Genomic DNA, 19,851 nt, shown 5'->3' on the forward strand with positions numbered 1-19,851 from the left:
CAGGTGATCAATTGACATGCTTTTGCATGTGTTTGTGACGGTTTGTGTGTTGGAAACCGGTAGGTGGAGGATAAGCTTACCTATTCGCGAACACCTGGTTTCATCACTGTTTGTCAGTGATTCATTAAAACATGCCATGATATAGTCGGAATCGTCGCTTTTATTTTAAAAGTACTTTAGTTTTATCACGGCTGGACATTTTATCGTGGCAGGAAAGTATGAACTGATACGAACCGTGGACGTTAAACACTTTGCTGAGATCAATTTAACGGATATGGTGCTGACAAACCAAGAATTCTAACCGGGATGACCCTGGAATTCGAACCGGTCACATCATGTCGCTAAGTGAATACTGACTGTTGCATAAAGGTACGAGTAATAACAACCATACACGCATGGGGCACTGTGTAGAGGTAAAACACATGTGTATACTTGCCATAGACGTTTCTTACAAATGTACAGAATGCAACAGTGTGTGCCATTTAAATGTGCATTCTAACCTTACGATGGTTTGTTTCAGATACATACAAGCACTAAAGATATGTGCTTAAAAACAAGGGACACAAGAAACTGAGCGTAAAAAAACAAGAATGCCAGTTTCGTCTCCAATATTTCGCTTCCCAATGGCAGGATTGAGTACAAGCTTTGACAACGATGCCAGAATGGACACCATCGAGAAGACGTCCACTAGAGAAAAACTGTCAAGAACCTGGTCCGAGGGTAAAGTGTTACGTCACACTCACAAGTGGGCACTCTCGTACCAAAGTGTTCGACAGCAACAACTGAAGATGAGAAATCCTGAAAGTGTTGAGGCAAAGTTTGAAAGATACAGAGCTTGGTGTAAGTACTGCTTAGATATGAATTGTATGTCCAGCTCAGTATCGTCTTGCCACCTTTAATATCTTGGACTTACAGGTGTATATGCTCAATGTATTTCCAAACATATCCTGGGGAAACTTTCGAACCCCCATAAATGAGTTAAATTTCTCTCAAAATGCGAAGTGTATTCTTTAAGGTGGTCATATTTGTTTATTCACATCATCAAACATGAAGTTTCTCACAGCGATATGATTGATTAACAGTTCTTTATTCATAACAAATACCCGCGATTTGTCATAAACTCAGGGCAACGTAAAGATAAAAAAATATTATCTATATAGCTTCTTATCTTCAGTTCCTTACCAACACATTGGGTTATCTGACCACGAAATTGTAAAATGTCTGTCACCAAACGTCTTGACTGAAACATAAGGTTTCATTATGCGCACAAACAAGTATTGCGATGAGTCAGTACAATTTCATTAACCAAAGCCTGCATGTAAGTCTGATGCTTGCCTTCCTAGCTCCTTGCCCTTCGACGAGATCTCACTGATAATTGACTTTTGTTCACACACTAAAACACCGAGTATCAATAATGGCTACATCCTCGACTCCTCTGAAATATATGATGACGTCTTTGTACCGACGGCATATATAAGTCGTGAAACGCTTATAGGATCTTACATGCATAGTTTTCCCTTTGTCAAACTTGTATGAACTTCTAGATCACATCTCATTCTGAGGACTATGTCAGTATACAGTGATTCTAATTATTCAATCACAATAGATGACCTGAGAAGATAAACGTGAACCACCGTTTCAAGGCTAAGTTTGATTATTCGCATCAAACCTATCGCCTTCAAAAGGAAAATGATTGACAGAAATCAATTTGTTCTGTACCCATTTGGATGGGCCCTTTTGAACAAACATCACTTGACCTCTGACTGAACTTCAGGGGACAATTAGGTTAGAAAGTATATCTGGGTTCAAGATCAGTCAAAGCAGCCCGTGTTTCTGTAACGCAGTGTACGGTATAATCCAGGTTATCTGGACTAGACCAGTGTGTCCATCACCTAGAAGTTCATCTAAGTCATCTTAGGCCGCTCATCAACACCGTTATGCCATGTTCCGACTTCTTGCATAATGGAATCAGTGTTTTCTATCACGGCTGGGGATTATCTTGAGGGCTGTCCGTCAAGCGCTTGGTACGTGTGTGTTATCAGGAAATGTCAACATGGACAGTGATATAACCCCTGTATCTACTGTCCGGAGCACCACGTCTAGGCGGAGTGGACATCCATTACCAGGATGGACACAAGGACGCTGTTGTTATAGACTCGTGACGTGACGGACACTGGTCAATGTCATCAACGTCGTTGTGTCCCAGAACAGGTTGTGTGGAATCAGTAACATTTACAATGAATGTATACTTCAGGGATATTGATAGTAATGGGTACAGGTAACTGTGACACCTGTCAGTGTATGGAGAGGAATCGTAATACATTACTTTTTATGATGAATCGGCTGTGGTGACAGAAATTGACAGTCATTTTTTATTAAAATGAGTTCATGCTAAACTGCTTTGGGAACTGCTTACATAGGACAAACGTGGGTGCAATTTATTAAACCACCACCGCTTGACCGGTGTCCCCTTACACATGTTCGTACTTGTCAATCACTGGATTGTCTGGTCCAGACACGATCATTTACAGACCGCCGTCATTTAGCGAATATTGCTGAGTGCAGCGTGAAACACCAAACAGACAGACAGACACAGGACCACATGACTGCAATATCACGGCAGGCGACACCAAGAATTGAGTTCATGTAGCCATGTCGGGAATTGAACCCGGGTCCTCGGCGCGACTTGCCTGGACGAAAGTGCCAATGAGCTTATGTTTTAACGCTGTAAAAGCACAATATAAAATATTTTCAAACAATCAGTACAGGGCTTCGCGGTAATGTAGCAGCTTGGAAGGATGTCAGATGGACGGGTTGGACGATGATCGAGGTGGTGCCTCTGTAGGAGGTCGCGCCTCTGTAGGAGGTCGCTGGCCCGTGCTGGGTTGTAACGCCACGTATATCATATTATCATGCTATATCGGAGTATGTCATCTGTATTTGGCCGGGAACCAGGATCCACGCGGTGCGCCGTGCATGGACAGGGCGATCAGTCAATGAACTGGTTGCCAGGCACCCGACTAACACCATTTAATGGCAGTTTGCTTCTCCATCGAGACCCTGATAATTACAGATATGTCATGCGACGTTTGTATTAGATTGAATGCTCATATTAATTATTTTTCTGTAGAGGAACAAGTGATGATGTTTTGTCATTGTGAAAGGGTTACATACAGAATATTGACGCGAAGATGTTTTTGTAGGCAAAACCTAAATTCACCGAGGCAATGCATGTTGTAACCCTGATCAAACAACTTTTGAGCGAGAGTCATATGACGCCTCTTTGAAATCTTCGTAGAAATAGCATGCTGAATTGTAGAACCTCGAAAGTTGCGAAATGTAAAATACCATCTGCTGGAGCTGATGGAATATTGCTCGACATGAAGGGGAAGTCCTTCCTCTTGTCAAGTGATGACAGAAATTACTTTCATCGTCACTTCTCTGTCACAAGTAATGGCAGATATTACTTTCATCGTCACTTCTCTGTCACAAGGAATGACATATTACTTTCATCGTCACTTCTCTATGACAAGTTAAGACAGATAATACTTTCATCGTCACTTTTTCATCACTAGTAATAACAGAAATAACTTTCAAACGTCACTTCCCCATTACAATTAATGGCAGAATATACTTTCATCGCCCCAGCGTGTTCATTAGAACCCTTGAAGGAAATTACTTACTTGTCCAACCAAGAAACTAACAAGACATATACAATGCTGCGCCAGGAGTTATCAGTAACATTGATACCCTAATGATAGAGCTGAAAAGGTGGGGAAATATTTGCTCAACCCGGTACCATTATGCATGAAGGTAATTAGCCTACTATCCAGAGAGGATCCACGGTTCTTAGCACATCTAGGTGATAAATGAGGCCAGTAATAATTATCAGATTATTGTTCTATGAGGCTTGTTGATTAATATCACGTCCATGGATTATTTATACCATCCCCCGGGATTAGCCCCCCATCCTGGTCGTGGTGCGTTGTTATACATGATTTCCTTCTCGTGGAACATTGAACTCATAAAGTAAATTGCTAACTAACAACTGCTCAAAACAAGGCAATTAATATAATGCTTGAGCACACACATTAAAGGGTGGATTATGCATTACCCATGTAATAATAAGCGCCCAGTAGGCTGTGCTGTACATCTAATTTGATGCAATGGTCCCTGGTGAATGGCCACAAAGTAGACACGCACCCTGCTTTCCAGAAAAGGTGGGAAAATTGGGATTCCTTTGAGACTAAGTAAGAGAGGTAAGTGCTTTGAGTGTTGACCATCTGTGACTTCGGACTTCGGACTCAAACTTTGTTGTCTGTGGTAGTGTGGCATTGTAGTAGGGTGACATCTAATCACAACGACGTCAGCTCGGCTTCTGACTGAACTACAGGTTCGAACCCGTTGTGATACGATGAAAGTAGTGAGGAACTGTGACGTTTACCTGCTTCAAAGACCGAAATACAGGTTCGAACCCGTCTTGATGGAAGTAGTGTCGAACTGTGATGATTTACCTGCTACTAATCGAAATTCAGGTTCGAACCCGTCTTGGTGGAAGTAGTGTCGAACTGTGATGGTTTACCTGCTTCTAATCGAGGTTCAGGTTCGAACCCATCTTGGTAGAAGTAGTGTCGAACTGTGATGGTTTACCTGCTTCTAATCGAGGTTCAGGTTCGAACCCATCTTGGTAGAAGTAGGGTCGAACTGTGATGGTTTACCTGCTTCTAATCGAGGTTCAGGTTCGAACCCATCTTGGTGGAAGTAGTGTCGAACTGCGATGGTTTACCTGCTTCTAATCGAGGTTCAGGTTCGAAACCGTCTTGATGGAAGTAGTGTCGAACTGTGATGGTTTACCTGCTTCTAATCGAGGTTCAGGTTCGAACCCATCTTGGTGGAAGTAGTGTCGAACTGTGATGGTTTACCTGCTTCTAATCGAAGTTCAGTTTCGAACCCGTCTTGATGGAAGTAGTGTCGAACTGTGATTGTTTACCTGCTTCTAATCGAAGTTCAAGTTCGAACCCGTCTTGATGGAAGTAGTGTCGAACTGTGATGGTTTACCTGCTTCTAATCGAAGTTCAAGTTCGAACTCGTCTTGGCTGGTATCGATGGATGCAAATGTTTTACTGCTATTTACCAGCTATTTACGTAAGTGTATATTCCAATCAAGTAACGTTCTAAGCATGTACATACATATAACACAGTGCTTTCCTTTGTAACGTACAAACCTCGTTTCATTACGTTTTTAATCTGAAGTACATTGAAATCCATTCCGATTTTTTTACAATGAAATACTGATTTCCTAAGGGTATTCCACAAGGGGCAGTGATAGTTCGGCGAAATCCTTTCTTTGTAACGATGTATCATCCCTCAAGCCTTCGTTGCTAACCTCTGAACGCCAATCTGCCCCACCCGTGACACAGGCCACTCATTGTTACATGGCACATATAACGTCACCACTGACCCTTGGAGTAAACTTCTGGGTTACACCCGGTTCTGCTGGCACTGACAGTTGAATAACCTGCGGCGAAGTGGTCCTGTGTAACTATAGCTACAACAAACATTTAATATTTAACAACTCCCCTTTGCTGTTCATACGGTCAAATGCTTGATAATATCACCATCCACGTAATGGGTGACCAATTTCTTGCTATAATGGTCTATAGCGTCGGTACATCGTCTTACATGCGTGGTCATTTAGACGTCAGTTAGGCTGTGGTTGTATGGCCCTGACTGGACCCCCGGGCGCGTTATATGGTCAGTTAGGTCAGTATGCCCTTTCTTTTCGACAATGTCATCCCAATGAGTCACGTGTCCCTGCGTGTCTGGGTCAGTCCAAGACATTCTGATAGGGCCAATGTTCCGTATTCTTGCTGTGGCTCAACATCATCCAATTCAGCTTGACAGGTGGATATTCGTCTATCCTGCCCATGCTGTATCATATACATTTAATATAGACCGAACCCAGTTTGTACAACTATCGTTTTACATACATGTGCATTTCGTGTTTGTATTTACCTGCCCATGCGGAGTAGTCCGTCTTCCCAAATAAGAAAGTAGAATGCAAATGTTGGGTGTAGACAATCGTTAAAATAGAAGCAATTTATATATTTCGATAGTTATAATGTTGATACAATAAAACAAAATAACGATAAGGCACAAAACATAATGAGCAAAATACATTACTGGAAAACCATAAAATGACTACGTTAAGTCATTATGATTAATAACAGCATGGGGTGTATCCATCATTCTATGCACACGGCCAATCAAAGAGTTTTTTTAAATATGCATGTACACACAACAGTGGGCACCATCCAGCTAATTGCAGTATATATTGTATACAGTAAACTACGGTTATAACGAACTCAAAGGGACCACTGATTTTAGTTCGATATTTGTTCGATATACTTCGTTATACGCATATATACAGCATATATACAGCAAATGGCCGGGACCGTAATTATGTTCGTTATATCCGTCAGTTCGTTATAAACGTGTTCGTTATAAACGTAGTTTACTGTATATGTTTTCTGTGCCATTTAACTCTGCCGCTAGGGTTTCCCTGCTACTGACATTGCCCCTTGTCTGTGAGTAACACTCTTCCACAAGGGGCTCTGCTGTGTGATAATGTGTATTGATTTTCATCAAAATTATCCAAATTTCATCAGTGTCTGACAAAGTCCCCAGCCGGTCACCATAGCTTGACATTAGCGCTAGCCATTCCGCACGTGTCAAATACTGCGAATATTTCTCAGTCCAATGTCATTGTCGTCTTGTGGATCCAAACACAATCGTGCATCTTGGAATCTTCACGAGCGTTGTTGACATTGATGCTTGGAGTTTGATGCAGTGATGGCAGTTGTCATGTAAACCAGATTCCACGTGTGGCACCCCTCCAGGTGAGTCGTCTCTGGCTACCTTCCTTTATTCTCCGTTAAAGAGGCAGCTCTGTTAGTAAGTGGAAAATAGCCCCTCTTATCCCTGACTTGAGTGTGTTATAAAAAATAGAGCAATAATGAGCATGGATCGATTTGTCTGCCAATAACTAAGCCAGTTATTGCCGACTCAGCCAAAGAGAAATGTATCTGTAGTATAGCAGTATTAGTCCTCTGATAGGCGATACCGCTCGATAACGCCGGATATACCATAATTGCATCATGTCTCGTAGACACCCAACACCCCATATCAATACCCCTTCTACTGTTAACACTACAGTCTGACCATAATGTAATGGAAGCATATCATATGTCTGTTCTAAAAGGACACGACCAACAGAATGAAGGTCGTATTCATAGCAACGTGTTCCTGCATTTAGAATAACTCTTCAGAAATGATAGCTCTACGCGCTAAATGCTATGACGCCATCAGAAACGGTACCTTGGTCTCCTTTCTGGATCCTTGTAACCTGGTCTGACTCTGCCAAACCTTACTCCGTATTTTATTGATGACTGGCTGCAAGCTTTACAATGGAGATCGTGTACGGGGGTTTGGTAATCTAGTTCCAGGAGTTAGTGACTGCCGGAATTAAATGTCTCTGTCACGTGCTGCTACCTGTAAGATCGATCAGGTAACCAGAGGCCGCGTGCTGTGCGCGTGTCGGCGGATCCTCCCAACGGTGACTAATGCACAAGCTACAATACCTGCAGATGGGGCTGTTGTCGCTGTGATCAACGTGCACGTGGTCTGCGAGATTTTGCATCCATTGTTAACGCTGGTTTAATATTATTTCTGTCGACTATATCACCATATCTGACACAATTAGAACCCCGTGTAATGAATATTTACTTGCGCTATTGTTCAACACAAGCAATCATTTTGCGCCATCGAGGTCATTCGATAAAAACTGGAATGACAACATATTGATTAGACAGTTTCTCAGAGTCAGAAGGAGCGTTAGGTGATTTCTTAATAAGGCACGGCATTGTGTTTCCCTTTTCAGGATAATAACTTATAATTTGACAAGCAGCCATTGGCGTTTTTCTAATACAACAGTGGTCGACTATGCTTGCCGTAAGAAGCGACTAACGGGATCGGGTGGTCAGGCTCGTTGACTTGGTTGATGCTCGTCATCGTATCCCCATTGTGTGGATCGATGCTCATGATGTCAATCACTGGATTGTCTGGTTCAGACTCGATTATTTATAGACCGCCGTCATATAGGTGGAATATTGCTGAGTGCAAACAAGCAAACAAGAAACAAACAAAAAAACATTGACGGTGATCCTTGTGCTGGACTAAATATGGTCCAGTCCCTTGGATCATGACATGACATGACTATTTTTACCGAAATGGTTCTCTTTGCAACAAAGATTAGTGTTGATTATTACATGCGTTATGTTGCTTTAAACTTCATGGCACAGGTTGTTAGTATTCGCTTCATAATCCTCGCAAACCATCTTGATATAACAGATCATGAATATGCTTGCCCTTTGTCACTTCAAACAGGTGCGTGTCTGACAAACTGGAATGTGTCTTCACTGTGGCGGTATAATCGCCCCATCATCTACAAACTAATTACACAGCCAGCCACTTGGTGGTCAGAAAGTAGGAGGTAATAACCCACTGACTGACATAACCACTGTTTGATCATAGAACGACGTTGTCAACGTCTGAACACCTTCTGGCACAAGCGCCACATACTCGTATGTCATACACCATAAGACGGGTAATTATTTAGGCCATGTGATTAAATATCCATGTTTTTTGTTGCATAAAATATACAGTGGAACGATTCCCAATAGACGTGCGGTAATGGTTGAGATGATGTGTGTCGGACTATTTGTTAATGACAAAGGCGTACACCTGAATTGCTTATATCCTTCCTTTGCGGTTAGGGGCAGATTGGTTAATTGCCAAATCTACAAGGTAGACGTGAAAGTGATCGATCTCCTGCAACATTTGTATTGATTTTTTACTTCAGCAGACTGCCTACGAATGTGTAGTCTTGTAAACGATACACTATATCCACGTAGAACCCACGCCGCTCCATGGTAACGCTATCTGGACGTGCGTTCTTCACAAGGATAGAATATCCACTCTCGGGCGTATATCTTAATAGGCACGGTGTAAGATGGTTCAAGGTATATAGGTCGCGGAAAGGTTCAATATGAAAGAATGTAATGTTACGCGGCAATTAACACAAGAATATTTGTTTTGGCCAGGGTTACCAGAGAGTTTTAAATAAAATTATTTCCAGGACATTGTTGCCGCCAATGTGCAGTGAACCGGACATGACAATAAACTTCGATATATCGAGATAAAAATACGCTATTTTATTAATGCGGGCAAGGGACACACATTTGACGCACTGATTTCATTTTTGCATTAATTTTATGATTAACAGCATTAATTAGTTCAGTTATTGTCACGGGCAGTCCTGAACTCGCAGTTGATAAAGATTGAAGACCACGTGCATATTCCTCTTCATTTCCCCATGTTGCTACAGATCGACACCATTGATTGTAATCCCTTGACCTGTCACATGACCTGTCCAGCTCGGTGGAGCAGATATCACTGCCATCCATTGTGTTTGGACAGTGAGAAATTGTCGTGGCTTGGCACCGCGTTCACTGTTTGTCGTCTGCTCCGAGTTAAGTGTGGTCTGCTGCCATTAGTGTACGGTCAGTAATGAGTCAACAAATCTGTGAAAGGCATCAGATTGAAAGGATCTATACATCCAATTATACGGTATTTAGGAGAAACACAGTTACCATAAACCTTCTTCAAATACCCTATTCAAGTATTTACCTACTTTCCGCTTTGTGTACAGATAATCAACTTTAGGAAAGAAGACAATGAAAGTTGGTCTCAATTTCAAGTCAATTTATAATAACAGTGAGAGCGGAGTACAGTGTCTCCTTCGTGTATATTTACAATAACAAGAACCGATATAATGTATATTATCTCCTTAGAAGGGCGCATTGGCCACATAATGTACAAGTAAATGACACAATAGAATCAACCGCTTATTATGTACCAAGCAGTCTTCAGACATACTACTTTCTCGACTCCTAGTCTTGAGTTATTGGGGCAATGGAATCAGTTATTGACATCAGCTAAACTTGAAAATACTCGAACAAGTTAAGAACAAAATACAATCAACCACTTATTATATACCTGATAGTCTTCAAACATGCTACTTTCTCGATTCCCAGTCCTGCGTTATGGGAGCAATGGCAGCAGTTATTGATGATTAAGCTTGAAAATACTCATGTGGGTGAATGAGTATGGTTTTACGCCGCGTTTAGCAATATTCCAGCAAAATCACGGCAAGGGACACCAGAAACAGGCTTCGCACATTGTACCCATGTGGGCAATTGAACCCGGGTCTTCGGCGTTACGAGTAGCCACTAGGCTACCCCACCGCCCCTGAAAATACTTGAAACCCGTGAAGATCCGGGGTAGAATAGGTCTTCAGCAACCCATGCTTGCCGTAAGAGGCGACTAACGGGATCAGGTGGTCAGGCTCGCTGACTTGGTTGATGCTCGTCATCGTATCCCAATTGTGTGGATCGATGCTCATGATGTCAATCAGTGGATTGTCTGGTCCAGACTCGATTATTTACAGATCGCCGTCATATAGCTGGAATATTGCTGAGTGCGGCGTTAAACAACAAACAAACAAAACAAACAAATGAAAATACATGAAGATTGTTAATGATCGATATCCTATGAATTAGGTCCATTCGTGCCTTTAAACGTATACCACTTTCTCGGCTTAGTCCTGACTTACGGGAACAATGGTGCCATTTATTGACCTTGACTAAACTTACAAGAAAAATCTCTTAGAAAAGCTAGGTATATATATAGAACTCGATCCTTGCTCATCAAAAGACAGCTGACGTGCTTTATTCCATACTCCTCGTCTTTGTGCGTGTCAATGAACAGAACCTGATCGACATACCGCCACAAGTATAGCTGTAATCTCAAAATAGCTACGGACAGGAAAATGAAATTATAAGCTGCATTTGAGATAACGTGATGCTGTCGATCGTCATGTCCGATTGTATAGACTGGACAGCGGTCACTGCCAGATAACTGTTGTGGTTATCGACCGTGTTTGATAAGGACTGATAGAGATCAAAGGTTGTTTAAACTGGCAGGTAAAAATTGGACAGCTCTCTGCACGTTTTGTGTTCTTAAGATGTTGATCATTCATTGGATGTTGTTATTAATCGTTTTGCCGCTGTTATTTGCTTTATTGAACGCTGAGTTACAGGCTACAGTGATAAGCTAAGGTGCCCGATAATAATGCCATCTAAGGGTTGGTTCACACGATTGCGAACAGCTACGAAAATGCAGATTTGTTTTACTTCATCCTGTCCATTAACCTCGTGATTGGTTTAGGACATGTATTTTCAGTTTACCTCCCTCCCCAAAAAAGGGGAAAAAATCCTGAACCAATGAACATTTTTTTATGACGTCGGTTTCTGCACATTCACTTTAGGACATGTATTTTCAGTTTACCTGCCTCACCAAAAAAGGGGGGAAAAATCCTGAACCAATGAACATTTCTTTATGACGTCGGTTTCTGCACATTCACATTTGATTTAGTGCATGCATTTTCAGTTTCACCTACCCCCCAAATCCCGAAACAACAAACAGTAAAACATTCCTTTGTGGCTTCGGCTTCTCCGCATTCACATCTGATTTCAGTTTCACCGACCCCCCAAATCCCGAAACAACGAACAGTGAATCATTTCTATCTGACTGCGGCTTGAGTGCATGCATTTTTCAGCCGCAACTTTTCGGAAATTTTCCAGTCGACAATGTGTCAATGAGTATAATCATTTTATGCCCTGATAAAGAAAAAAATCGCAATATAGTTTGTCAGTCCGTAGATCCATCTACTCAGGATGAGTGAGTTGGTATAGCGTTTACGCCACTTATAGCAGCATTCCATGATTTGGCTTTACACATTGTCTAACCATGTGGGGAATGAACGAGCCAACGTTTGACCACTTGGATACCCTACCACCCCTCATGTATTCATGGGGCCCGGTTGGCCCAGTCTACAGAGGCCAAGCAATTCGCTATGCAGAGTTAAGTCCCTTGGGCAGGCAAGTCACCTATGATCGTGGGTTCTAATAATTTGCCCTTAAAGTGTTTGCAGGTTTGACTGCACCATACCGTGCTCGTGGGTTTCATTAACTAAAGTGGTTTTGTGTCTGTTTCTTTGTTGTTTAACGCCGCACTCCGCAAAATTCCAGCAAAATTATATGGCAGCGGTCTGTAAATAATCGAGTTTGGACCAGGCAATCCAGTGATTGCCATCGTAAGTATCGATCCACGCAAATGGGATATGATGACATGCATCAACCGAGCCAGCGAGCCTGACCACCCGATCCCGTTAGTCGCCTCTTACAAGCATAGTCGCCTCTTACAAGCATAGTCGCCTTTTGCGGCAAGCATGACCTATTCCACCCCGGATCTTCACGGGTCACCAAAGTGGTAAACATCTAAGACCCGAATCACTTTCCTCACACATCGAGCTGACACACCGTGATATAACTGAACTACTTTTGAAAGCGGCGTTAAACCAAAGTCACTCATTCGTGCTTTCCGAAGTGACCCGTGTTAATGTACTCTAGATAGAGTCGAAACTTGGTTCAGTCTATTGATAACTACGGGATCTTTGTTCCGCTTCTACGAAACCCGGTTAGCCGTCATTATGTGTAATAATAACTAGGTCAGTCGTCGCTAGGAATAATTATGGGTCATCAAGATTACCAGTATCCTTTGGGTGTATTTAATATTGATTATTGTAAAAGTAATACTGTGTCACTAGGATTGCGTATTGAAAAAGATCATTACACCTCCACTCTTGACAAACATTGTTAATGGAAATTGATCATTTTCTGCGAGATCAAATATTTGTCAAAGAAATATTCCCTTTGCTATTTCTAACAGAATGGCAGAGGTAATGTTTCTGACCAGTTATTGATAAAAGATTATTATTGAGGCGTTCATAAATTGGTTCCTGTTAGTTACCGATTTGAAATATGTTATATGACAGAAGTCAATTCAAGGTGAAAGGTACATTTTTTAAGTCACGTCAATGGTGTTGTGGGGAAAACTCTGACACCTTCTTCTTTTCCAAAACTACGTGATTTTGTTCAGGTTATATGTTTATTGGTAAGATGCTGAACAAACGTTATAAATTGTACAACTTTTGTACACATATGAACATCCTAGAAGTAGGACTTCTGGTCACAAAACTGTATCGGGATCAACTGTACCATGATCTTGACCTTCAATCGCGGCAGGTGCTTCCGGTAGGGGTTGAGTGCAAAACGGTGTCATCACTGTGCTTTCGTCAGTGATTCGTGTGTGAACTTCGAATCTCGTATCACATACTCACGTTCATTTATTCAATATGATGCCAGCGCACGTTAAAGAAAATGTGTTCTTAGAATATGCATGTTAGCAAAAAACACCTTTTTAGTATTACATTCATACCTTCTCTTAGCATTACATTAACTTTAATTATTTCAAACCTATATAAGGTGTGCGGAATTTACAACTGCTCAAGTAAGAAAACAAGTTTCTCCTTTGTTGTTTGAATAGTCGCTAATATCAACGCAAGTAGTGTTGTTGGGAAGCCTAGTGGGACGTGTGTTGACTATCAAGTTAATGACTCCCTTTCGAGTCCCTGTCGAGTACAACTGGTTACATACACATGGCTCAATCACATATTCCCCAAACCGTTACATCAACGCTCTGTGACGCTGCATTTGTGTTATCATATTATTGTCATATTCCGAACACGACTTTCAATTCTTCTGTTGGTTCATTTTACAAAATATGCATACGCAGCCATCAGACAGCTTGGCATGAATCAACATCATCATGTTCACTTCTCACGACAGTACATGGCTGTGAACCTGGGTGAACCGTCCTTCAAAGTCCAGATCAAAGGTTAACGTAAGCCCTGCTTCAGGGAGTATCCATGCTATAGAACATCCTGCCCTTCAACCCTGACTATTGTGTCTGCACTAATTATTTCCGAACGTATTCCAAACCGCAGAATGGTATACCCGCCTAATGGGACCTCTTTTATCTTCACATGTACAACGTTATGCTATTTGGGGACAAGTTGATTGCGAAGGCATGTTGAACCATGAGAAGGCATAACGTTAGAACGTCAAAGTTTGTGCTTAATTCGAATGTACAACGTACTATTGGAATTGGAATCGTACATTATTTCATAGTGGGTGAGTGAGTATGGTTTTACGCCGCTTTTAGCAATATTCCAGCAATATCACGACGGGGACACCAGAAATGGGCTTCAAACATTGTACCCATGTCGGGAATCGAACCCGGGTCTTCGGCGTACAAAGCGAACGCTTAAACCAGAATGTTTGCATACAAGTATTACCGATCACGAAAATATGTCCATTTCTTTGATCAACAACTCAGATAAAAAATACTGGATTAGAATTACACTAATTAAATTATGTGTGACCATATTTATTTACTACGTTGGCAACAATGGTAATTTCATTAAGACACGTATAAACCATGAAAATAGTTCATATGTTGCTTAACGTTGTCTATGCACGATTTCTCCCCTCTCAAAGTTAGCCTTGTATTTCAAAAAAAAATTAAAATACTTCGTCAAGTGGTAGAAATTAGACCTATCATCCACTCGACGTCGACATCAATGGAACTGAACACTGATTGTCAATAACTAATTATGACACTACTTTTTGCACGAACGGCGCGGAAACTCACAGCTCTAAAAGCAAAGTTCCACATGGTTGTCACACCCACTTAACAGCAATCCGTAGAGAATCACGATCTTCCTGGGCGTGAAAATCCGACTGCAGCACTGTATCACATGAATGGAAGTTGATTGTTTACTCATCCTAATACCGCCTCTGTCCACAACCATTAGTCATACATGAGTAGGCACCCTTCACAGTCTGGTTGTCACGGCACGGCTTGTGCAGCATTGGGTAATAAAGGGGCTAATCTGATCGATATTTACAATAAAGCTGGTCAAGGCCACGGAAACACGCTAGGTATCACAATATTTATATCAGTGAAAATAAATAGACAGATCAGGCACAATATAGTAATAATTAAATAAGTGGAGTAAGATTGAACACAGTTTTAACTGGCTAGCGCTTTCAACTCGTACCACGTACGAGTCTCATCAGGCCATAACTGATAACTGATGAGACTCGTACGTGGTACGAGTTGAAAGCGCCAGCCAATTAAAACTGTCTTCAATCTTACTCCACTTATTTACCGAGAAATGTATGGTGTTCGCTTATAAACAGTGTGAATAGTTGTAACACTTTCGTGAAAACTAACGACTACTCCAGAATGACTAACGTCGCTATATAAGTGCAATAATCTTGGACGCGACGTTAAACCCAATTTCACCTCACATCACCAGAATGACTAGATATTTCTCTGGGCACGTGCACAAAGTTGACGCTAACGAATCATTGAAGCAGGCATGCCATTGTAAATGGAATTCCAATATCCTATTGTGGGACTATTTACAGATGACTCCAAGAATCAATAAATATACTGAAGCATGTCGTTGGACGCACGAAGCTGGTCGAATTAATATTGATTGCCTAAATCACTTCGAGTAAACTATGAACACGCTAAACTCCTTGTTTGTCACGCAGTGTTAAAGATTGATTCTGATCAAGGGTATGTTGCTCATTTCCAGTTCCACAAAAAGAGCTCAGCTCTAAGATGATCGTAACTCCCATACTTTAACATAGGCTTACGATCGTCGTAGCGCTAACATCGCGTTGTGGAACAGGGTCCATGGACATGTTCCACACAGCGATCTTAGTGCTATGTTGGTCGTAACTCCCATACTTTAACATAGGCTTACGATCGTCGTAGCGCTAACATCACGTTGTGGAACAGGGTCCATGAACATGTTCCACTTGGCGATCTTAGTGCTATGTTGGTCGTAACTCCCATACTTAAACATAGGCTTACGACAGTCGTAGCGCTACGATCGCTTTGTGGAACTGCGCTAAGATCCATACGCTGTAACGAGAGCCCAGTGTGAAATTGTGACATTTTCTCTGTCTTTAAGGTAATCCTTACATCTTACATTGAGCTAATTGTTTTCTAACGAATTGAATTAAACTTGCTTTCACTGCCAATATTGCCAGCCCTCATCAGCGTGTTGTCTCTGATTCCTACTGTCCTCCGTCTGATTTCAGATCTGTCCCGTAGCCCAGAGGAAGAGCTTCGGTACCTCAACACCGCCATCGTCGGCATACGGAGGTGGCTGCGGAAAAAGCAGGACGACCTCAAACGTCTTTACGACGGCCACGAGGACTACGAAATATCAAGACTGGTCAACATACAGGTAAGAGTGCGATGATGGTATTGGAGGTAGAAGCCTAGACGTAGGTTGATTGTAGTGGGGCTTGCTGGATAGACCTGTAGTTATATGAAGTCTTTTCCAATTGCTAGAGGTCAATCTGTTCAAGAACATGCATTTTGCATATGCTACTCTACTCCTTCACGCTACACCTGTTTACGCTACAATGTCTACTTCCGGGTTAGAATTTATCCTCAGCAACTGATAACCTACGACTGATGGTGCTTAGTTTTGACGCTCAAACTGCAAATAATAGGCACAATGTACTTATTCTACAACCCTATAGTGTCAAATGTTGAATAAAGTCAACTTGAAGTTAGAATGTGACAGAACCCTTGATGTAACAGGTGGAGGTGACATGTGACTTGCTTAATCTAGCGTTCGTTTGTCGGAGACATCTTGACAATAGAGTTATCTCCCCCTGATCTTTCACCAACACGCTGGGGTAATTGTTTCGATCTCGTAATGACAGCATTATTCTGTACATGTCGTGACTGATATATTATATATTTCAATTTAGAAGTTTTCCCTGTTTTAATAACAACATTTATTGTGCACGTGGCACACATTACGCCAATATTTTGTACGCCCAGTTTTATCCGTATGTACACCTAACCAATAATCCCGCGGACTACTTCGATGATAGTTTTATGAGTATAGGGTGATTCATGTTATATATTATGTGCCTATTACTGTATCAAGTCATCGGGATAACCCCGTGACCTACGTCTGTGGCGGGTAATAATAGCCCGTGTCATACTCCAGGAGATTATCATTGAGTATCACACGGTGTAGTAGGGAATTATTTGACACTTGCTTCAGATTTATAAATCCATGGACAATGAGATGTAGCCATGCGTGAACATATGTGGCGATCAGAAACGCGATAGACATTCACGTGACACAATACCTATACATGTATACTACACTAACAGCAGATGTTTGAACATAAATGTTCTCTTTATGTTATCTGTATATCTGTATGTGAGTATTGAAGAATACACTCACATATGGACCCGTGAAGATCCGGGGTAGAATAGGTCTTCAGCAACCCATGCTTGCCGTAAAAGGCGACTATGCTTGTCGTAAGAGGCGACTAACGGGATCGGGTGGTCAGGCTCGCTGACTTGGTTTGATGCATGTCATCGTATCCCAATAGCGTGGATCGATGCTCATGATGTCAATCACTGGATTGTCTGGTCCAGACTCGATTATTTACAGACCGCTGTCATATAGCTGGAATATTGCTAAGTGCGACGTTAAACTACAAACCAACCATCCACCATTCACATATGACCTACCATGGAATTCTCTTAAATATATATATAGGTTTATATAGCAAAGCAGACGCTTTCGTTTACATTTCTCCGATGCGAGTAAATGCTATTTTGTTATAGCTTAGCTCTCCGGTTTTCAAAAACAACAAATGTGTATACAGTGGTGATTTTGATTACCTACAATACCATACGAAATATATATAATATGAGATTTTTTAGCAAAACATTGTCATTGCGAAACTTGATATGTACGTTTCATAAACATATACAACTGTATGATGGAACCGCTATTACCCATGAAGATTCGCGTTAGAACTGGTCTTCAGCAACCCATGCTTGTAGTTAGAGGCGACTAACGGGATCGGAGTCAGACTCACTGACTTAGGTGATGCATATCATCGTATCCCAATTGAGTTAGATCGATGCTCGTGATGTCAATCACTGGATCGTCTGGTCCAGACTCGATTATTAACAGACCGCCGTCGTGTAGCAACATAAAACGTGTGCGGCGTTAATCAACAAACAACTCATTTCTATATATAAATGTTACATTGATTGCCTTATTCTCAATATTGGAACTCTTACTTATTTTACGAGTTTTGTATCGAGTGTTATGGCGACTTGTTGTCTCAATTTCCGGTCTATTCTTAGATACAGATCCAGTACGAAACTATATCGCACTGCAGGTTTATCATGCCTGGCTGTCACGTTGCTTTGTTTCCGTGTTAACTAATCAACGCATCTTATTTACTCAGTGCTGCACTGCATAGCTTTCACTTATGCCGGCGTAATCTCAAGCTAGTGTCTTCATTAGGATGTATGTGGCAAGTGTATCGCCTCCACGGTGCTGTGTTACGCGGTGCATTTTCATAATTCGTGGTGCATCTGCTGGCATTACTATGAAATGTAGTTAATGACCAACATGTGCATGTGTATTGTCCGATTATTTGGAAACCATAGTAACCAAAAAGGCAGCCACCTGCACGATGTTATTCATCTTCCCGAGGCAAGAGTGTTAACTGACTATATAAGTCCAGTTTCCACTTTTAAAGTCAGTTAACTCTCTTGCCTCGAGAAGATGGATGTAATTAAGATACCCAGGTTGGAATAGGGCACCTGTTGCTTGTGGTATAAATGGATTAGGTGGTCAGGTTCGGTACTTATGCAGCGGGTGTTTTCACCCTTTATACATACCCCACACGTATTTGTCTGTCTGTCCATCCTACCCTCGCCCGTGTAAACATACGCCACCCTACCCTCGCCCGTGTAAACATACGCCACCCTACCCTCGACCGTGTAAACATACGCCACCCTACCCTCGACCGTGTAAACATACGCCACCCTACCCTCGCCCGTGTAAACATACGCCACCCTACTCTCGACCGTGTAAACATACGCCACACGTATTTGTCTGTCTGTCCATCCTACCCTCGCCCGTGTAAACATACGCCACACGTATTTGTCTGTCTGTCCATCCTACCCTCGCCCGTGTAAACATACGCCACCCTACCCTCGACCGTGTAAACATACGCCACACGTATTTGTCTGTCTGTCCAGCCTACCCTCGCCAGTGTAAACATACGTCACGCGTATTTGTCTGTCTGTCCATCCTACCCTCGCCAGTGTAAACATACGCCACCCTACCCTCGCCCGTGTAAACATACGCCATCCTTCCCTCGACCGTGTAAACATACGCCACCCTACCCTCGCCCGTGTAAACATACGCCACCCTACCCTCGCCCGTGTAAACATACGCCACCCTACCCTCGACCGTGTAAACATACGCCACCCTACCCTCGCCCGTGTAAACATACGCCACCCTACCCTCGACCGTGTAAACATACGCCACCCTACCCTCGCCCGTGTAAACATACGCCACCCTACCCTCGCCCGTGTAAACATACGCCACCCTACCCTCGACCGTGTAAACATACGCCACCCTACCCTCGCCCGTGTAAACATACGCCACCCTACTCTCGACCGTGTAAACATAAGCCACACGTATTTGTCTGTCTGTCCATCCTACCCTCGCCCGTGTAAACATACGCCACCCTACCCTCGACCGTGTAAACATACGCCACACGTATTTGTCTGTCTGTCCATCCTACCCTCGCCAGTGTAAACATACGCCATATGTATTTGTCCGTAGGTCCATCCTACCCTCGCCCGTGTAAACATACGCCACACGTATTTGTCTGTATGTCCATCCTA

General features: G+C 42.3%; 1 protein-coding gene across 1 annotated transcript in view; it reads left to right on the plus strand.

The window, feature by feature from the left end:
* The first annotated feature begins 520 nt into the window (after positions 1-520).
* LOC124134787 overlaps positions 521-19,851 on the plus strand; it is a 126,662-nt gene continuing 107,331 nt past the window's right edge. Inside the window, exons 1-2 of the mRNA XM_046499823.2 lie at positions 521-840; positions 16,200-16,348. Coding sequence (XP_046355779.2) covers positions 591-840; positions 16,200-16,348 — 399 coding nt within the window. The 5' untranslated portion in view covers positions 521-590. The remainder of the gene's footprint in view (positions 841-16,199; positions 16,349-19,851) is intronic.

Source organism: Haliotis rufescens, unplaced genomic scaffold (genome assembly GCF_023055435.1).
Source record: "Haliotis rufescens isolate VD_foot unplaced genomic scaffold, xgHalRufe1.0.p SCAF_3, whole genome shotgun sequence".
In the NCBI taxonomy this organism is placed as follows: Eukaryota; Metazoa; Mollusca; class Gastropoda; order Lepetellida; family Haliotidae; genus Haliotis; species Haliotis rufescens.